Here is a 22,520-nt window from a genome sequence, read left to right as displayed (position 1 = left end):
GCTCTGAAAGACTCAGTGTTGATTTGATAGTTATGCATATGTAACAATCAATCCAAAGCCCTAATGCCTCTCCTGTCCCTGTGTTCCTGTGCCATGGCTTCTCAGAGGCTACAGCTTGGTTGTTGGTAGCCACCTGAACATCCATTAATAACAATTGAGATGACCATGGTGGGTGACTTAGAGGAGCTTTTACCTTTTGAGCACCTGGTTTCAGACTGCTAGGATTTCATTATCACCAAATTGTACCCCATAAATAATACAAAGTGGAATTGTAATTTAAATGGAGCACTATACAGAAATATTTCAAACAGAAAGGGTTCTGCTAGTCTTAGCTCTCTTCACTGTGCCTCCTGACTCACCTCCTGACTCCCCAAAGCCTGTTCACTATCTACAAAGCACATGTCAGGAGTGTGATGGAATACTGCCCACTTGCCTGGATGGGTGCAGCTCCAACGACACTTAAGAAGCTTGGCACCATCCAGGAAAAATCAGCCTGCTTGATTGCTACTCCTTCCACAAACATTCATTCTTTCCACCACTGACAGTGGCAGCTGTGTGTACTATCTACAAGATGCTCTTCAGGAACTCACCAAGGGTCCTCAGGCAGTACCTTCCAAACCCATGACCACTATCATCTAAAAGGACAAAGGAACAGACTCATGGGAACATCACCACCTGGAAGCTTCCCTTCAAGTCATTTACCACATTGACTTGGAAATATATTGTCATTCTTTCACTGTCACTGGGCCAAAATCCTAGAACATCCTCCCTAACAGCACTTTGGGTGTACCTACACCACAGGAACTACAGGAGTTCAAGAAGGCAGTTCACCACCACATTCACAAGGGCAATTACGGATGGGCAATGAATGTTGGCCTAGCCAGTGATTTGAACATCCCTTGAATACATTACCCTTGCACCCAAATTCCTTTATTGCACTTTTGGTACGTGAAGCTCTCCTTATGGGGAGCAAATTCATTTAATGGACCCTTAAAATAGTCAGTTTAATCTAGTTATATTCTCCCCTGATATGGCAATCTCTGGTCCTAATGCTTAATCCTCATATGTACGGTTCAAATGTTCAAATGAGGGGAGCAACCTGATTGTTATTCATTTTTCCATCAGCTGACAGGCACATCCTTACTGGAATGGCCATGTTTGTGAATATTGTGAAAAAAGAGAGCTGGGTCCTGATGTGCTGCCCCCTACAGTTGAATTGTTGCCAAATTCTGTGTTTGCACATAAACAATTTGTGAAGGTGGGGAGTCTGCAACCTGTGGCTCTGGAGCTGCATGCTGCTCTTTAGCATCTTATTTATGGCTTCCAATCTTTTCTCCACTAACATGAAAGCCTAAAAAAGTCAAGTCCAGAAAAGTCAGGGCTGTGTTTTTATTGTTTAATCATTATGCCTGGCTCTGCAGTTATAAACTATTATTTTAGTGAGAGATATCACCATGCTCTAAATAAATTGGAGTGCTATAGATCTTGCTTTTCATTCAAGAAACAGGTTCTATGATTGCAATCATTAATGTTTCTAATATACTTGCCGTGGTGGTTGTTGGTTGCGGCCATCGGGGGAGTAGAGCCCCCGATACTTTCGTGGATGGTTTGAGGTGGGGAAGTGTTGCTGCTGGGAGAATTTCACCTCACTTCAGACTGGGATATCATCTTTAAAGGGCGTTCCAATCTCCGTGGAGCTGGCCTTGCTGGCTCTGTCAGGACATGTCCCATAAACCATGCTCAACAACTGGTCTGAAAACTCGGCTGTGCATCTGGAGAGATACATATTGGTTTGCAGTCAATAAATTATGGAAAAATTCTACCCTTAGCGAGCAGGACAAAAAAAAGATTGATTTAAAAAATAGCTTCTCTACTACGTAGGACATTTCTACATAATGTATAATGTTTTATGAGCTTTTATTCCAATATTTATATTCAATATAACGTTCAGCATCCCGCTGACCCACTCACCATGTAGGATTGCAAAAGAAAAATGACACAGAAAGACGTCATTTGATCTCACTGTCCCGTCCTGTTGTACATGCTCCATTCAAGCCCCCTCCCATCTTCCCTTATCTAAATCTATCATCGTAATCATCTTTTCCTTAAAACTCCATTCTTACCAAACTTTAGGTGAAGAAGTTTCTTACTTGATGTCCTATTGGATTTCTGGGTGACTAGTTTATATTGATGGAGTTATGCTCTTCTCTTGGTGTCCATTCAATCAAAACAATTCATAACTTTAACAACCTCTTTTTGGTCATCCCTCAGTCTTAATTTTTCAAGAGAAAAGAGACTTAGCTTGTCCATCCTCTCCTGATATGAACGCTCACACATTTCAGGTATCATGTTTGTGAATCTGCTGCCTGTCCACTGTCTCTGTATCTTGTTATTTATTATAAATGGCAACCAGCTACATGCTTAGCATAACTCCCCAACTTTTCAATTCCATCCGTCTAGAAATAAAACTGAGTGCTTTGTTTGAATTTTTTTTAATATACTGTCATCATCATTTTATAAACTGCGAGGTTTGATAAGCTTGGAATAACAATACTTTTCCACGAATACGGGCAACAAATACATTTTTTTACTTCTGCCTCATCTTCCTTAAGAGAATCCAACCTTAAAACATAGCTAAAAATGAACTTCTATACAGCTGCTTGTAAACTGACAGCATGGTCAGGAATTTGTAACTTGTAAGCTTAAAATAGCAATCTGGTCAACATTCCACTCAACAGTGTTGCCAAGGACAAGGCTGAGCTCCTGAAAGTAGAGGATACATGAACCTCAAAATGTTGGCTATTTACAACTCCTGAACATCTGGGACACAGCCTAAAAAACAGCACCATAATTTGAAAATACAGGTAATCTTATTAAAATTTAATAACTGGTGTGTCAACAAATTGTCAGAATTTATAGACTGTTTTAAAGACATATTTTGATTTTCCTGAAGTAAAAACAAATTAAGTGATCTTTTGCCTTTTTTTATGTCATGTTCTGTGATCTTTTGACTTTTTTTCACTGTCATGATTTGAAAACAGAGAAACATTACAGTTTGTGTTTTAAACCTTAATATGGTCATTTGAAAAGGTGGGTAAGAGATGATGGATGGTTAAGATGCTATGAAACAGGCTTTGATGTTTCCTCGTTGAGTGTGTATATTAACAATGGTTAGCTTGCTTCTGGAATAGATCATGACATTGGAAAGGGTTTGATTCCTTTTTCATCTGTGACGGAAATTGGGACACAAGTGGGGAACCTAGGGTTTTTGTAACGGGATGCTGCACATACGGCTGGCTCGCAGGGCAAATGACAAGGCTTTTACCGAGACTGAGGTTAGAAATGCTGAAGTTTTCTTCAGGCATGCTGACCCTCCCCTGACCTGTGGAAGCAAGGTATATTTATTTTTGTGTCATTACACATTACACAAAGAAATGGTCGAGAGCTTCAAGTTTTAGGTGTCCAGATCACCAACAACCTGTCCTGATCCCCCCCCATGCCGACACTATAGTTAAGAAAGCCCACCAATGCCTCTACTTTCTCAGAACTCTAAGGAAATTTGGCATGTCAACTACAACCCTCACCAACTTTTACAGATGCACCATTGAAAGCATTCTTTCTGGTTGTATCACAGCTTGGTATGGGCTCCTACTCTGCCCAAAACCGCAAGGATCTACAAAAGGTCATGAATGTCACCCAATCCATCACACAAACCAGCTCCCATTCATTGACTCTGTCTACACTTCCCCCTGCCTCAGCAAAGCAGCCACCATAATTAAGGACCCCACGCACCCTGGACATTCTCTCTTCCACCAGGAAAAAGATATAAACGTCTGAGGTCACGTACCAACTGACTCAAGAACAGCTTCTTATAGTTATTTGGAGAGTAATGAATTGATTGGAGATAGTCAGCATGGTTTTGTAGCGGGTAGGTCGTGCCTTACTAATCTTATTGAGTTTTTTGAAAAAGTGACCAAAGAGGTGGATGGGGGAAAGGCAGTTGACGTGGTATATATGGATTTTAGTAAGGCGTTTGATAAGGTTCACCATGGTAGGCTTCTGCAGAAAATGCAGATGTATGGGATTGAGGGTAATCTAGGAAATTGGATCAGGAATTGGCTAGCAGATAGGAGACAGAGGGTGGTGGTTGATGGTAAATATTCGTCATGGAGTTCGGTTACGAGTGGTGTGCCTCAGGGATCTGTTTTGGGGCCACTGCTGTTTGTAATTTTTATTAATGATCTGGATGAGGGTATAGTTGGGTGGATTAGTAAATTTGCTGATGACACCAAAGTCGGAGGTGTGGTAGATTGTGAGGAAGGGTGTCATAGTTTGCAGGAAGACTTGGACAGGTTGCAGAGCTGGGCCGAGAGGTGGCGGATGGAGTTTAATGCGGAGAAGTGTGAGGTAATTCACTTTGGTAGGAATAACAGATGTGTTGAGTATAGGGCTAACGGGAGGACTTTGAATAGTGTGGATGAACAGAGGGATCTAGGTGTATGTGTACATAGATCCCTGAAAGTTGGGAATCAAGTAGATAGGGTTGTTAAGAAGGCATACGGTGTCTTGGCGTTTATTGGTAGGGGGATTGAATTTAGGAGTCGCAGCGTCATGTTGCAACTGTACACAACTCTGGTGCGGCCGCCCTTGGAGTACTGTGTGCAGTTCTGGTCCCCACATTACAGGAAGGATGTGGAGGCTTTGGAGAGGGTGCAGAGGAGGTTTACCAGGATGTTGCCTGGTATGGAGGGGAGGTCCTATGAGGAGAGACTGAGGGATTTGGGGTTGTTTTTCGCTGGAAAGAAGGCGGCTAAGCGGGGATCTTATTGAAACATATAAGATGATTAGAGGTTTAGATAGGGTGGACAGTGATAGCCTTTTTCCTCGGATGGAGAAAGCTAGCACGAGGGGGCATGGCTTTAAATTAAGGGGGAGTAGTTATAGGACGGATGTCAGGGGTAGGTTCTTTACCCAGAGGGTGGTGAGGGATTGGAATGCCCTGCCTGCTGCGGTTGTAAATGCGCCTAGTTTGGGGGCGTTTAAGAGATCCGTGGATAGGTTTATGGATGAAAAGGGATTGGTTTAGGTTAGTGGGTCATTGTTTTTTAACTGGTCAGTGCAACATCGTGGGCCGAAGGGCCTGTTCTGCGCTGTAATGTTCTATGTTCTATGTTCTTCCCTGCTGCTGTCAGACTTTTGAATGGACCTACCTTGCATTAAGTTGATCATTCTGTATACCCTAGCTATAACTGTAGCACTACATTCTGCACCCTCTCGTTTCCTTCTCTATGAACGGTATGTTTTGTTTGTATAGCATGCAAGAAACAATACTTTTCATTGTATGTTAATACATGTGACAATAAATCAAATAAACTGTACTGTTCAAAGTTAATCAAATTTTTAACTGTAGTTTTGGATTGTCACTTATCTGTAAAAATAACACAGCTTATCAATTTACATTAAGCCTTGTCTGACATGTACATGCAATGATCACTCTCTTGCACACACGCACATATAGAAACTTGTTCACACACACACGAACTGTCCGTGTGGAGTTTTGCACTTTCTCCCTGTGTCTACGTGGGTTTCCTCTGGACGCTGTTGTTTCCCTCCCACAGTCCAACGATGTGCAGGGTAAATTAATTTGCTAAATTGCCCCTTAGTGTCAGGGAGATTAGCAGGGTGAGTGTGTGGGGGACAGGGATAGGGCCTGGGTGGGATTGTGGTCAGTGCAGGCTCGATGGGCTGAATTGCCTCCTTCTGCACTGTAGGGATTCTATGATTCTATGATTATACGCACATACATGCTGGGAATTTCCATGGAACTGCTCCTCTCTCCCACGATAACCATTGGGAATGCAAAAGACATCCCTTACGCAAGTAAGAACTCACATTTACATATGTAACTCATTCTCGCATACCTAGGAAAAAAGAAATTTGTCTGCGATTCCATCACTCCTCAAAAATGGAAATAAAAGCCAAGTTTGCTTTTTTTCCTAATCTTCAAAGCTATGAGTAATATACCAACAGTCGTAGTTGCATTGTACAGCGAGACATGAAGTAGAAATATAATTATAAAATGACCTTTGGAATCACTCCCAGTTCTAGCTGAGTTTCCATCATTGGCTTGCATGTAACAGTAACTCAGCATTCAAAATGTTTCATTTTTGGTCTGTCCCATCACTCATCTACATGAAGCTTCTTGGCAACATATTGTAAGCATGAAGTTAGCTAGCTTCCAGATACATCCTATAATTCACTGCCAGCATTGACACAGCAAACGTTATCACGATGTCCAACAATCAACTTATAGCAAAACAAAAAACTAATTGTTTGCTCTCACATAAACATTGCAACTTAGGCCTTGGTTCTGTCTATAAACTGTTGGCTGGGCTGAATCCAATGATGCACAATCTTGGTGGCCTGTTTAATCCTGATATAAACATGCAAATTAGGAGTAGAAGTGGGCCCCGCGAGCCCATTCCGCCATTTAAAAAAATCATGGTTGATCTGATTCTCACCTCAATGCCACATTTCCCCCGTCCCCCATAACCTTTCACTCTCTCACTTATCCAGAATCTATCTACCTTAAAACTGCCTTAAAACTATTCAAAAACTCAGCTTTCACTGCCTTTTCAGGACGAGAGTTCTCTCAGAGAGAAGAATTTTGCCTCAACTTTATCTTAAATGGGTGACCCCTCATTTTTAAACAGTGATGCCCTAGTTCTAGATTCTCCTACAAAAGGAAACATCCTTTCTGCATTCATCCTGTCAAGACCCCTTAAGTTGCTTCAATCAAATTGTCTCTTACTCTCCTAAATTCCAGTGAATACAAGCCTAGCCGTCTAGCCTTTCCTCATAAGACAACCTCTCATTTTAGCTATTTAGCTTCTCTAATTGCTTCCAAGGCATTTACATTCTTCCATTAATCAGGAGACCTGTACTATACATAGTACTCCAGATATGGTCTCACCAATACCCTTCATATCGTTGCTATATTTGTATTCAGTCTGAACTTCAAACTCTAGTTCATCACCAAGACAGCCTATCATACTGTCTCTCCTTTGTTCCCCCCCATTTTAAAGACTTCTAAAGCTTTCTTTCAAGCCGCCATCAACTCTAGATTCAAGATTTTAATAGCTTCCTGACTATCCTCCTGATTGCTACATTGCATGAATCCAAACCGTGTTCTCCTAATTGCTTCTCCTAATACTCCAAGTCCTCATCAACTTCTACCCTTTCCAGCACAATAAAAACCTCATCCTCATTTACAGATCCCCTGTTGATCAGGTTGATATAGAAATGTAGAAAATAGGTGCAGGAGCAGGACATTTGGCCCTTCAAACCTGTTCATTCATGATCAGCCATTCATTCTGACCATGGCTGATCATTCAACTCACTAGACTGATCCCGTCTTTGCTCCATATCCTGTGATTCCCTTTGCCTCGAGTACTGTCCTGGATTCAGCATTCCCCCCAAGGCGAGGATATGTCGCAGCACAGTGGAATGCTCTACAAGCCCTGATGAGCTAATCTTAAATGTGAAGCAATGCTGCTGGCATCTTTGAAACTGGACCCCAAAAACAGCCAGAGCATTTAGGAGGAAAACAAAATATCAAATAAAAAAACTGCAGGGCCCCTCTTTGCTTCTTACATTGTTAGTGGTGTCGGAGGAGGAGGGGGTGGAGAAACCTGGGACTTCAACATGTCCCTGGCGTCTCATTTGGCAAAGCATGAAAGGGTGTAAGTTGTCTTCACTGAATATTGGAAGCTGTATTTGTGGCTTATGCTATGATTCTTGCCCAACCCCATCCATAGCTTTTCCTCTCAATGATATTTGATATTGTAAGAAGTCTGACAACATCAGGTTTAAGTCCAACCGATTTATTTGATAGTAAACTCACAAGCTTTCACCCTCTTCGTCAGGTGAATGGAGAGTTCTGGCCTCAGACAGAGCATATAACAGCACAGACACTTTACAGATGACTGATTAGAATGTGAATCTTTACACCTAACCTGCTGTTCAAGTCCTAAAGTGGCCGACAATGTGAGTGGAAGGAGCACCGATCACAGGTTAAAGAGATGTGTATTGTCTCCAGACAGTACAGTAAGTGAGGTTTTGCAAACCCAGGCAAGTCACGGGGGTTACAGATAGTGCAACATGAACCCAAGATCCCTGTTGAGACCGTCCTCACGTGTGCGGAACTTGGCTATCAGTCCCTGCTCAGCGACTCTGCGCTGTCGTGTGTCGTGAAGGCCACCTTGGAGAATGCTTACCCGAAGGTTGGAGGCCGAATGCCCATGACCACTGAAGTGTTCGCCAACAGGAAGGGAACAGTTGCACGATTGTAGTCGCTGGAAAAGAAAATTGGTTTGAATGTAACACAGCCTGCTGATCCATTATCAGCTGTTTTGCTCTGATGGCAGAGATGAATATAAACCCCAGTGAATGCTGAGATGTATTCCATTGAAGTTCTACCAAATTTTAAATGTGTTTTTTTTAAATTGTCAAAATGTATATTTTCTGTCTCTGTAGCCACTATTGGTAAACATTCTGTAGTCTAAGAATGCTCTTTTTATTTATCTCTTCATTTTCCCATTATAATCCTGATCTCTTTTCCTTGTTCAGTGCCTGCCAACTAGTCAAAGCATTTCTTTCACTTCTTAATCTCTCTGAACTTTTCATTGATTAACTTTCTGTTAATCAAACTTAATCTCTCTTCCAATGTGGAAGATCACACTTCTTTCAAGCCTTTCTTATTAATCATATTCCTCTCACCCCTGCTAATATGTCGAACCATAGTGCCGAAGGAGGCCATTCAACCCATTGAGCTTGCAATGACAACAATTCCATCCAGGCCCATTCCCCGTAACACCATGAATTTACCCTGCTAATCCCCCTGACTGTGAAGGTTAGTTTTGCATGGCTAATCAAACTAACTTGCACATCTTTGCACTGTGGGAGGAAACTAGAGTGCCGGGACGAAACTCACACAGACACTGGAAGAATGTGCAAACTCCACTCAGACAGTCACCCAAGGCTGGAATTGAACCCAGTCCCTGGTGACTTTTTAATAAAGCTGACATGCTGTCCATTAAGGAATGTCCAGGACTACATGGATCTCACACTGTAACAACCACAGGCTTGTCCAAATTATAACATAGTTCTTTTTTATGTTCTGTGCCCCTATTGCTGATGTTATTTGTCTATTTAATTATCTTTTTTTACCATCTGTGTTTCAGCACATCCTGCTCTTTTTTTCTACTTTCTAAAGTGTGTGGGAAAATTTGAAGAAAGTATACTTCCAGCCGTGAAAGAGTTAAAGAAAGAAACCAGGCAGTTTAAGCCGAATGCCGAATCCAGCAGCCAAGTAGGAAGTTGCAGTTCAGAGCTAGTATCCTGCTGCTTAGAATCAACAGAAAATTGCCTCAGGTTAGGGGTCAGAAAGAATGTCATTTGATTGCCTGAGACTGCAGGGTGTGATGCCATTGAGTGAGTGTGCATTCAGGGGCTTGGATCGGATTGTATTTTAACAGGAGGTCAGTCATGAAAGCAAGGCTGCAGAAACTAAACTTTCTTAAGTTGGATGTTGGATGTGAGAAAGAAATCAAGGTATACGTAATTGCTTTTTGACGTATCTTCATACTAAGGGCTTTAATTATGTTCTTTATCAGTTGGAGGAAGTTGAGTGTTAAATGGTTTTGAGATTATTGCCGATTGTAAAACAGCTGACTGCCAGAAATAGCAGCATGGTAATGTGTAGTAATGTAAGTGTATTGTACTGAAACAAAGGATATCGGTACCCTCGGCTTCAAAAGCTGTAAATGTAAATTAAATCAGACTATATAGTTTAATGGAATTAGAGCAGAGAAGTAACGTTAGTGTTGGCATAAAAAGGACGATGTTCTGTGGTATCATGACACAGTGCTTAATAGGATACAATTAAGAATAGCTGGATTTTACTTGCTAGTTTGTCCAAGGATAGAGGGACCCAAGTTATAAATAATTCCAGATTGTAGTCCGTTAATGTTGAGCACTAGTGAGACCACATGTAAAGTACTGTGTACAGTATTAGCCACCTTATTTAAGGACGATGTAAATGCGTTGGGAAGCAGTTCAGATGAAGTTTGCCAGACTAATGCCTGGAATGGGTGGATTGTTTTGAGTAGACAGGCTAGGCTTGTATGTGCTGGAATTTGGAAGCGTAAGAGATGACTTTATTTAAACATATATGATCTTGAGGGGTCTTGAAAGGGTGAATGTGGAGAAGAATATCTACTTTTGTCGTAGAATCTAGAACTAGGGGCCACTGTTTAAAATGGAGATGAGGAGAATTTTTGTTTCTCTCAGAGGGTCATGAGTCTTTGGAATTCTCTTCCTCAAAAAGCAGTGGCTGCAAAGTCTTTGAGTATTTTGAAGATAGAAGTTAATTGATTTCTTGGTAAGCAAAAGGGTGATACGTTTCGGAGTAGGCAGAGTGTAGATCTGAGCTTAGAATCAGATCAGTAATAATCTTATTAAACGGGGGAGAGGCTCAAGGGGCTGAATGGCCTACTCCTGCTCTTTGTTTGCAGGTTTGTATATATATTAACCAGAAATTCTGAGTAGGTGTGAGTCATTTAATGTCATCTTTTTATTGATTGTCACTAGATCTGCTGTAACCTCTAATGTATGTTTGAGATGTAAGTGTTGGCATCGAAATGTCTTGTGAAATTATTACTGGTGTTCGTATGCAACCTTGTTTTTTTTGTGTGTACGAACACATCCAACACAGAGCTGTGCAATATCAGTTGAGGTGCTCTGAGAGGTTACGTAACTGAACTCCAGGTTCCCTGAGCGTAAAGTGTTGGATGCACGTTACAGGCATTATATTATTTGTGAAGAGTTAGGAATTGATCTGCTAAATAATGATGTTGTAGTCTGCTAGCCACATGGAAAACCAAAAGAAATAAACTTGATGAAGCTCCAGCATTGCAGTCTGAAGTGTGATTATTTCCAACTTATGGGAACAAAAAATCTAACAGTTGAGTTAGATGGGGAGAGAAAAAAATTGGGTCAGGATTTCTTCAGAACTCTAGCATTGTAATTCTCCCATTCTGGCCTCTTGAACATTGTCGATTTTAGTTGGTGGCCATGTCACTAGCTGCCAAGGCTTGAATATAGGAACTAGAAGCAAAAGTAGGCAAATTCAGCCCTTTGAGTCTGCTCCGCCATTCAATCAGATCATGGCTGATCTCTTCCAGGTCTCAAGCCCACCTCTCCACTTGTTCCCCATACTCCCTTATCCAATTTTTTTATTAGAAATATTTTTTTCTCCTTTTTGAAATCATTCAACAATTCAGACTCCACTGCACTATGGGGCAGCGAACTCCACAAATTCACCACCCTCTGTGAGAAGTAGTTCTTCCTCATCTCAGTCTTAAATCCACTGCCTCTCAACCTGTACCTATGACTTCTTGTTCAAGATTGCCCCATAAGAGGAAACATTTGGTCTACGTTTACTTTATCAATTCCTTTTAAAATTTTATATATCTTGATCAGATCCCCTCTCATCCTTCTAAACTCCAGTGAGAATAACCCTAAACTGTTTCATCTCTCATCGTACGTCTACCCTTTCACCCCCAAAATCAATCTGGTGAACCTCCTCTGAACTGCCTCCGATGCCACGACATCCTTCCCTAAATAAGGAGACCAAAACTGGACACAATAGTCCAGATGTGGTCTCATCAACATCCTATATAATTGCAAAAACACCTCTAATTTTATACTCCAGTCCGTTTGCAATAAATGCCAACAGCCCATTTGCCTTTTTTATTATATGCTGCATCTGCATACCAACTTTCAGCAATTTATGAACATAGACACCCAGATCCCTCTGCCCAGATGCATTTTGAGTCTGTTTTCCATTTAGGTTATAATTTGCCTTTTTTTTTTCACCAAAATGGATAACCTCTCACTTATCCATATTAAACACCATATGCCAGATTTTGGCCTATTCTCCTCGCCTATCTAGATCTGTCTGTAAAAAAAAAAATCTTTATATCCTCATCACTGCCTGCTTTCCCACCTATTTTAGTCGCATCCACAAATTTTGCTACGTTACACTCTGTCCCTGCTTGCAGATCATTTATCTAGATTGTAAACAATTGAGGTCCGAGGATGGAACTTTGTGACACCCTGCTAGTTATGTTTCACCAGCCAGAGAAGGACCTATTTATCCCAATCCTCTGCTTTCTGTCAGTAAGCCAAACCTCAATCCAATCTAGTACTCTATCCCCTGTAATTTCACCCTCTGGGTCAGTCTTTTATGCAGCACCTTGTCAAATACCTGGAAATCTAGATATATCACATTCACAGGTTTCCCACTATCCACCTTGATAGTTATGTCCTCAAAGAACTCAAGCAAGTCTGTCATTTATCCCTCTGTCTCCCTTTCTCTTAAGACATCCGGCATGGTAGCACAGTGGTTAGTACTGCTGCTTCACAGCTCCAGGGACCTGGGTTTGATTTCTGACTCGGGTCACTGTCTGTGTGGAGTTTGCACATTCTCCTCGTGTCTGCGTGGGTTTCCTCCGGGTGCTCAAATTTCCTCCCACAGTCCAAAGATGTGTGGGTTAAGTTGATTGGCCGTGCTAAAATTGTCCCTTGGTGTCCTGGGATGCGTAGGTTAGAGGGATTAGTGGGTAAATGTGTTGGGATATGGGGGTAGGGCCTGGGTGGGATTGTGTTTCGTGCAGACTCGATGGGCTGAAGGGCCTCTTTCCGCACTGTAGCTTTCTATGAACATCCATTAAAATCTACCTCTGACCAAACCTTTAGCCATCAGCCTTAATATTTCCTTATGTGGTCTGGTGTTAAATTTTGTTTATGAACTCTCCTGTGAAGTGAACCAGCTGTTTTCCTCCTTTTAATGGGGCTAGATAAATACAAGCAATGGTAATCATGTGTCAAGGAATCAGAACATTGAGTGATGCTGCTAAAATGAGGAATGGCATTCCTCTAGCATCTTCAAACTTGAGTCTGTGTGTTCTTACAATCACCTTGTGACTCCTTACTCATCGGTTTGAATGGGTGAACCTGTTGGTTTTGAAGGGCTGTTCTCAGCATTGTTACTTCACTGATCAATTATTCCTAATTCAGAACACAGGTCTTTTGGAATCTATAAGTTGTCTGAGGCGAGTATATTAACAGGGACAGTTGATTTAACATTTATATGTGGTCTGTGGGCTCCATTGAATGTCTAATTCATCCGTAAAGGAAGGAGGCTTGAGAATGATCCAAAAGTGATAAACTGCTCTTTGAATTTGAGGCAAAAGGGACATTTTCATTTGAGCAAGCCAATTAAATTGTAACTGATTTTGGAAATCAAAGTTCTAGAAATAGCCCCACAATTTTCAAGTTCCAGATAATTATTTGTAGATGATTGTGCAAATCTTTTATTTCATACTAATTCCTGAAAACCATTAGATACTACAATCAATCCCCGACACACCAGCAGTGTCTGGAAGTGGCCTCCAGACAGCCCAGCGGTACCAGATGGGGGCCATGCTAGGGAGAGCAGCGCGGGGTAGGGGCTCGACCTGGCAGGTCATGCAGGGGTGGATCGTGTTGGCGGTCCTGATTTTGGTGGGGGGAAGGCGGGGGGGAATGAATGTCAGAGTCGGGCAAAGAGACCCACTGGGAGTGCCCCAAAGCCCGTTATCTGTGCTGGCAAGGGGGTGGGGGAACATACTGCTGATTGGGGTGAGGGAGCGGTCTCTCAATGCACTGTGACACTGTGCCTGAGCACTCTGAAGCCGGACTCACCGATCATTCCGTTATTCTCACCATTATGACACTCAGAAATGTTTTGGGAGAATTCTGCCATCTCTCTGTGGACGTTGGCTGAAAATAGATTTAGGTTTGACTCTGACATCTTTCCAGGGTTAAATAGCCTGACTAGGCTCACCCTCCAAACGCACACACTTTATCGGCAGTGTGTGAGAATATTCAATACACTACCGATTAATACCAACACTTTTAATCCAAACCTGTTGAGAAGGGATGTGTGCTTTAATGGTACCATTGATGTTGGCAGGATGTTCCAACGTGTTTCACAGCTCAAGAAGCACTTTTCAAGAGTCGTCACTAAAGTAATGTCGGAAAGTGTGGGAGCCAACTTGTGCACAGCAAGATCCCACAAACAACAATGAAATTAATGACTAGCCAATCTGTTTTGATCCTGCTGATTGAGGGATCAACATTGGTCAGGAAAGCTCCTGCTTTTTCTTTTGAGCAGTGGCGTAGGATCTTTTATTTTTGCCTGAAAGGGAGACGGGCCTCAGTTTAACGTTTCATCTGAAAGACAGCACCTCCGACAGTGCAGCCCTCAGCCTAGAAACTGTGCTCGTGTCTTTGAAGTAAGGCTCAAACGTCTGCTGCTCTTACTCAGTTGTGAGTGTGCTGCCACTGAGCTAAGGCTCACACTGTTATCATATAGTTCACATCACAATTGTTCAAGTGACCTGGATTCAGAAATTCAGTGAACATGGCCAAATTTGCAGATGGCATCGAGTTGGGAGGTGTGGTGGGGGGGGGATGGTGAATAGAATGAGACAGTTCAAAAATTACAGAATGCAAAATGTGTCATTAGGTAGAATAATGACACGTGACATTCACCGCATACAGATTTAAAGTCCTATATGTAGGAATGAAAAATAGATGATGCTTGTAAAGCCATGAACAGAAACAAAGTTAAAAGACACCTTGAAGTCTTAGAAAGCTCAACACAAAACATGTTCAACTACAGTAAAGTTTATAAGATGTTCAGCTGCATAACCAAAATAGTAGAGAACAAGTCAGAGGAAACTTTGACGTGTGTATGAGTGCTCTGATAAGATTACATCTTGAAGGTTGCTGCATCCATTTCTGGTTGTCAAGAAACAGAAGATAGTGAAGTCACCGCAGAGAAAAGCCTCTCCCTAGAGTCATGTCTCTGAGCTAGAAGAAGAATTTGATAATCTTGACATTTTCAGTCTTGAATGGAGTGAGCAGAGATGTTTTAGCTGCAGACGTTTTAGTAGTTCAGGAACAAATGATGCCCAAGGTTTCCTTGTGTCTGCCGGACCCACAAGGAAACCTAAAAACAATGCTTCATTTTATGGTCTAGCTCTGTCTTGTCACCAATTTTCATCAGGAACCTATGCCTTGGCCATTATAATTATACTGACTCTGAATCACACAATTGGACCTCAACATTTAAGTATTAATGATGGGAAGCATCAAGGTTGCCGATACCCCAACAGTTAAAATTGATATTGGTGTGAACAGCTGAGAACAAGCAATAATCACTCTACCACCTTTTTTCCATTTCAGGGTGAGGGAAGGCAAAGGGATTGGTGGTGATGGTGGGAGGGGCAAGTATAAAATCAACAACAATATTTATTTAGCACTGTCGTAAAACATCCCTAGGCTGTTTACGGATGTGTTATCTGATACTGAGATTACTAGGACAGTTGACCAAAGGCTTGATGAAAGGGGTTGATTTTAAAAAGTGTTTTGGAGGAGAAAGCGACACGGAGGCTAAGGGAAAGCACCAGAGACAAGGACTCTGGCAGCTGAAGGCAAGGCTGTCAATTGTGGATCGATCAAAATTAAGCCTGAAGAATCTGCAGATTGTGGTTATGGAGAATTCCTTCTTTATACTTAGTGCAGCTTGGAAAGTTAGGTGGCAAATCTATCATTTTTAAAAGATTACAACAAATGACCACATCTTTTGTAGAGTATTGCATACTGTTCTTAATTTCTCCTTGATTATTGCATCATAATTTGGAGTGACTGCTTATTGGTAATTATCAATTGTCTCTTGGAATAATGTCTCTGTTCTTTCGAAATTACATTATCACTTCCTTTCTCAAGAAATCCAATTTAAATTCTGTGTTATCCAACAATGACATGGACATCTGTTTTGTGTCCCTGGAGTCTACTCTGGTACTCCACGTCTTCTTCATGCTACCCCTTGGTGCTCTTAAAAACAAAGGACTCGTGTCCAACACATTTTTCCACTTTCCAAGATGCAGCTGGAGCATGCTTTGGTTCATGACAGTCCATTGCCCCAGATGCTCTTAATTCTCTTTAGAATGGTTTGTTGTTGAGATTTGGGATATTGCTCCAACTGAATATACTTACCTTCTATTCTAATACTGCGGGCATCTCTTTTCCCCATGTTTCCTCTGCTGTCACGTTAGAATCCCTACTGTGCAGAAGGAGGCCATTTGGCCCATCGAGCCTGCACTGACAACAATCCCACCCAGGACATATCCCCCATAACCCCACATATTGACCCTAACACTAAGGACAATTTAGCATGGCCAATCAACCTAACCCGCACATTTTTGGACTGTGGGAAGAAACCAGACCACCTGGAGGAAACCCACACAGACACAGGGAGAACATGCAAACTTCACACAAACAGTCACTCAAGCTGGGAATTGAACCTGGTCTCTGGCACTGTGAGGCAACAGTGCTAACCACTGTGTCATCATGCCGCTCAATTGATGGGCACTTGTTTAGCTATTCTCCAGGGTTCTCTTCCTGTGTTTCATGTCCTTGCAATTTCTCTCCCTGTTTTCAAAACTTTTCTCCTGAACCCAGACCATCATGTTTACCTTTTTGTAGCTCTCCATGTTTCTTTTCTTCCCTTTCCCCTCTATTGTAAAGTATTCTCTTGTGCTATGTATTTGAGGGCAAGCGCTGTCGAGATGCGAGTTGTTGGATGTGTGCTATAGCATTGAGCATTGAGCTGAATTGGATGAATTATATAGATAATGGGTCTTGAAATATTTTAAACAAGAATTCCCTCAGGACATTTTGTATAAATTGAACTTATCCTGAAGAGCAGGGGAAAGCAACATACTTCCTCTACAGGAAACAAACAGCATTTTTTAAAACAAAACCTTCTGACCATTGGATCTAAAGAAATGGTGATGAAAGGCTTTTTGCAAAGGGATACTCTTTGAATTAATAAATAATGGCATATCTTTGAGAATTTCCATTATGCTGTAGTGAAATAATATTGGGGAAGTGAGTGAGCATCGAACTGTGCTGGTAAGAATGTTAATATTATATCTATATTTATGACATTTTAATACCATCAGTCATAGGACCTTTGGTCAAACCATCACTTTGTTATTTCCCGTGAGTCACTGCATGCAACAATAGGATCCAAAACCAGGGGTTTGTGTATGTCCTCTTCAGGCAACTTTATTTGTTTTCAAAAATTAACAATTACATCTGAATGAATCTTATTTATGCATGTCACCTGGAATCTATCGGAAAACATTCAGCGCTTGAGAAATGCTTGTCTATCCTGAACAATGTTGTTATCTGCTTTGGAACACCGAACAGTGATCTTGTGGTGGACGAGATTCTGCGCTATATGAGGTGAAGGTATTTCTCTTCTCTGAAGAAGGGAAAGTGCCCAATGGCTGCTTTATATTTCCATTTTAGTAAAACCTTCAATGTATTTGTCTAAGTTTGCTGGTCTGTGGGAGGTGAAAATGCTGTTCTAAGATTATAAAGAAAGTCAGGTGGTGGGGTACATAAATCGCTATCTCCACTAGAAACCCGACTCTGTACAATGCAGATAGTTCCAGTGGTGTCAGCACAATTCAAGTTAACTTGTGTGACTTAATTGCAAATTGTATGCCTATTGATGGCTGGTTTTAATTCCCACCATTGGGAGATGGAAGAGTAGATGGATCTATTTAAGAAGATTTCATCTGGTAAACATGCACTGCAACTCATTCCACAGAGTTGCTTCATAGATGACTTCAAAGATCCTGTTGCTGGCGAAGTAAATAGGTTATAGGAAATTATTCTCTGCCTTGGGTTTTTTTTTTAGGATTACATGCAAACAATTCTCACTTTCTAAAAATCTAATTGTGTATTTTGCAAATTAAAAGCTTTTCAACAAGGGAAGTGTTGTGTTCTTGATACACTTGAACTACCTAGTTAGTTAGGTGAAACTTGCTTTCTAGCTTAATCCACCACTTCGTACTCACTCCCATTGCTCCACTCTTAGCATCTTCCCTGCATCATGCCATTTCTGGACCTCTCACTCCTTGTCTCAAACCCTCCTCACACACCTACAGACATGGTTATTGGCCCACTAAGTGTAAGAACATAAGAACTAGGAGTAGGAGTGTAGGCCATCTGGCCCCTCGAGCCTCCTCTGCCATTCAATAAGATCATGGCTGATCTTTTCATGGGCTCAGCTCCGCTCACCTAACCCTTAATTCCTTTATTGATCAAACATTTATTGATCTTTACCTTAAAAACATTCAATGAGATAACTTCAACTGTGTCATTGGGCAGGGAATTCCACAGATTCACCACCCTTTTGAGTGAAGCAGTTTCTCCTCAACTCAGTCCTAAATCTGCTCCCCCTTATTTTGAGGCTATGTCCCCTATTTCTAGTTTCATCTGCTAGTGGAAACAACCTCCCTGCTTCTATCTTATATATTCTCTTCATAATCTTACGTTTCTTTAAAATCTCCTTGGAATTCAGAAGAATAAAAATGAGTATAGCCCCAATCTACTCAGGCTCTTCTCACAAGCCATCGACAGAAATTAATTGGTTCTTAGAAGGTAAGCGATGCTGGTATGGCCACAATTAATATTCATTCCCAATGGATCACCACTTGTAATAATTGTTTGTAAAGTCAAGAGACCACCTCGGAGTGTGTCAAGAATAATTTGCACTGTGAGAACTCGGAGTATGTTCCAATCATACAGAAGGACAGTCAGGAGCGCTTCCCTAAAAAATCTAGCAGATTTTACATTTTTATACTAATCTGCAAACTCCATGACTTTTCTGTGAAAGCTGAATAAATGTGCACGTTACTCTTGAATATTTAAAAGAGAATCCGAAAAAACCCCTGTTAGATGTAACCTTCTGCTCATGAACTCTTCCTCCCTTGACCTGTATCTATAATTTCAGAAACCCCTATTCCAGTCTAAAGTTGGGGATGCTCATATTTATGGCTAGGTTAAAAATAGAAAGTACTCATAGCCAAATTTAGCAGCCCGCTCACACTAAATCGTGATCCTGATTGAATTAAGATTGGTAACAACATGATGCCAGATTTAAAATTAGCCTCTGAGTGGAAAAGAAAGTTTAACAAATCTATTGTAGAAATACAATAGCGTAGGACATTATTTTTCATCTTGCTACAGCTCTAGCTGTGGTAGAAGTCTCCCAAGCATTAAAGTAAACATTCTCAGTGGGAATTCTTGCTTTTTCCCACCCTATTCCAAAGCAACTGTTTCCCAAAATATCTCTGGTGAATAACTGTACTAAGATTCTTATCAGGAAACCTTTTTGGAATAATTTTAAAGCAGATTCAGACCATTGCAAAAAATCAGCTCTGCGTTCTTGGCAAGTCACCTGCACTAAAAGTAAATTGCAAATTTTAACCTCCACTTTTACTCTCCTTTTTGTGTTCTCAGTTTCGATGAAAAGAACTATAATATGAAGAGACAAATTTTAGATTGATTGTGTATATTTTAACATCGTAGTACTCTGCCCGCAGGCAGCTCCTTGGCATGTTGTCTGCTGAGGCTTCATCCTGAATGATCTTGGTGCCACTGTCTTCCACTCGCAGGAAGGGCAAGAACACCAGACCCAAGTCCACCTCACGTGCAATGGGAATCGAGCTCTGTGTTATCCTGAACCACACTAATGTCCTTCAGGGAAGGAAATCTGCCATCCTTACCTGGGCTGGCCTACATGTGACTTCAGGGCCACCGCAATGTGGTTGACTCAGCTGCCTTTGGGTAGCTAGAGATGGGCACTGAATGCTGACCAGCCAGCGGCACCCATTCCCATGAATAAATACTTAAAAAAAAAAACCCATAGCCATCTAGCCAGCTGAGCTTGACGTTGAAGTTAGAATCATGGAAAATCATAGAAACCCTACAGTGCAGAAAGAGGCCATTTGGCCCATCAAGTCTGCACTGATTACAATCCCACCCAGGCCCTAGCTCCATATCCCTACATATTTACCTGCTAATCCCACTAACCTACGCATCTCAGGACTAAGGGGCAATTTTATTTTAGTATGGTCAGTCAACTTAACCTGCACATCTTAGGACTGTGGGAGGTAACTGGAGCACCCGGAGGAAACCCACACAGACATGAGGAGAATGTGCAAACTCCACACAGACAGTGACCCAAGTCGGGAATCGAACCCAGGTCCCTGGAGCTGTGAGGTAGCAGTGCTAACCACTGTGCTACCATGCCGCCCAATTGGTATGAAAATGTTCTGCTTTGGCAATTCAACTCCTATTTTCATGATGCCAAGTGATCGCTCATTCAGTGGCCAACAAAGAAATAACTTATCGTGAGGGATAAGAAGCTGCATGGCCATACGTACATAAGTCAATATGGTACAGATTTGCAGTGAGCTGCTTGTTTGCTTTGAAGTTGGTAATTTTTTGTAATAGCTTTTGCAGTGACAAAAAGTGACTCAATTTTTTCTGTTGATAGGAGAACTTGCTGTTGACATATTGTAAATGGAACCAGAAGTCGCTGTTGAGTATCCGCTTATGTTAAAGTAACCTCAATCATGCAAATTAGAAATGTGTTTGCAGTAAACACTTGTTCTTCTTTCTGGCCTCAATAAATGTTATTTCCCAAATCTTGTAATTTATTTTTGCTTAGGTTTTCAGCAAATTGACATCACTAACAAATTAAATGGGTGGCACAGTGGTTGGCACAGCATCAGTGACGAAGGTTTGAATCCAGCCTTGGGTGACTTTATGGAGTTTGCACATTCTCCTCATGTCCACATGGGTTTCCTCTGGGTGCTTTAGTTTCCTCCCTCACTCCAAAGATGTGCACATTTGATGGATTGGCTGTGCTAAATTGCTCCTTAGTGTTCAAAGATGTGTAGGTAGGTGGATTGGTCATGGTAAATGTGCAGGGTTATGGGGATAGGATAAGAGAGGAGGGCCTCGGTGGGATGCTCTTTTGGAGAGTTGTGTAGACTTGATGGACTGCATCACCTCTTTCTACGCTGTAGGGATTCTATGGTTTAAATAATATATTAGAAGCCTTGAGTGGAGCACACACTTCCTGCCATGTTATTTTCATTGTGCCTGTATGTTGTACTTTTCCATCACATTTAAACTTGGTATTTATAAGCTGTTCTGTCTTTCGTACCTCTGACTGGTTTTTATTTTGAAGCCTTGTGGTTTGTCTTGTCTTCTTGCAGCTCTAAGCAACTCTGGCATTTTCCGAATTTGAAACTGACCTGCTATAATTCCAAAAGCCTTTTAATTTAGATATTTAATGATGCAGAATCTTTTGTTTTATTCATTTTTCATATGTGGGTGTTCCTGGCAGGGACAGGATTTATACTGCAACCCTTGAGAAGGTTATGGTGAGCCACTGGCTGGAACAGTTTTAGTTTGTGTAGCGCAAGTGCACTCACAGTGCTATGAGATGAGACGTTCCAGAATTTTGATCCCTTGGGAATGAAAGGACGGTGATATATTTCTAAGTCAGGGTGGCGGAGTGACTTGGAGGTAATGATATTCCCATGCATCTGCCGCCTTTGTCCTTCGAGATGATTGAGGTTAAGGGTTTGGCTGCTGGTTTGTCAGAGAGAATGACATTTTTAGTGTATTTTAGAGCAAGTGTTTTGAAAATGAAATTCTCAGATTCCAATTTCTGTGGTGCCACTTGCTTCAGTGAGGCTTTTCATCTCATATACTATTCACATTTTAGCCTTTAATCTGCCATTTAGGGCAACATTTTTCGATATTTAATTTCTGTGATGTTATTGAGAGAAAGTACACTACATGGGAAACCTCAAAGAGGCAGGAAACTGCCCAGCGAAATGAATCAGCACGAAATATTGTGGAAAAAGTATTGCTTCATTGACAGCAGAAACTGCGAGATCAAAGCTCATGCCAGAGTGACACAGCAACAATGATCTAGGAGACAAACGTAGAACATAAGAGGGGGGAATAAAGAATTGAAACAAAATTTAAGAGTTGAACTGAAACAACCGTGTTTCATAGTATCCCTACAGCCCAGCCCATCGAGACCGCGGTGACCCTCTGAAAGAGCCCTCCATCTAAGGCCCGCTCCTCCACCCCATCTCCACAGCCTGTGCATCCATCATGGCCAATTCACCCAATCCACACATCCCCAGACACACCAAGGGGCAGTCCAAAGATGTGCAGGTTAGGTTATTTGGACATGCTCAATAGCTCCTTAGTGTCAGGGAGATTGACACATAAATATGTGGGGTTATGGAAATAGGGTCTGGGTGGGATTGTTGTCAATACAGGCTTGATGGGCCAAATGGCCGCCTTCTGCTCTAGGGATTGTATGATTCTATGAATCCAGCATGGCCAATCCATCCAATCTGCACATCTTTGGACTGTGGGAGGAAAATGGAGCACCTGGAGTAAACCCACACAAACACGGGAAAATGTGCACACTCCACACACAGTAACCCAAGGCTGGAATC

At 41.6% G+C, this 22,520-nt stretch overlaps 1 protein-coding gene across 5 annotated transcripts in view; it reads left to right on the top strand.

The window, feature by feature from the left end:
* The window catches only part of tbc1d1 (TBC1 (tre-2/USP6, BUB2, cdc16) domain family, member 1), a 230,805-nt gene that overhangs the window by 38,185 nt on the left and 170,100 nt on the right, over window positions 1–22,520 (top strand). The window contains exon 1 of one of the 5 annotated variants that reach the window (XM_080188953.1): window positions 9,513–9,612. The exons of the other annotated variants lie outside the window; for them this stretch is intronic. Within the exon in view, the coding sequence (XP_080045079.1) occupies window positions 9,547–9,612 (66 nt within the window). The 5' untranslated portion in view covers window positions 9,513–9,546. Of the gene's footprint in view, window positions 1–9,512; window positions 9,613–22,520 lie in introns of those variants that run through there. 5 annotated transcript variants of the gene reach the window in all.

This window comes from Carcharhinus amblyrhynchos, chromosome 1, assembly GCF_965287045.1.
Source record: "Carcharhinus amblyrhynchos chromosome 1, sCarAmb.v2.hapA, whole genome shotgun sequence".
In the NCBI taxonomy this organism is placed as follows: Eukaryota; Metazoa; Chordata; class Chondrichthyes; order Carcharhiniformes; family Carcharhinidae; genus Carcharhinus; species Carcharhinus amblyrhynchos.
Note: the sequence above shows the minus strand (reverse complement) of the source record. Positions and strands in the feature narration are given on the sequence as shown.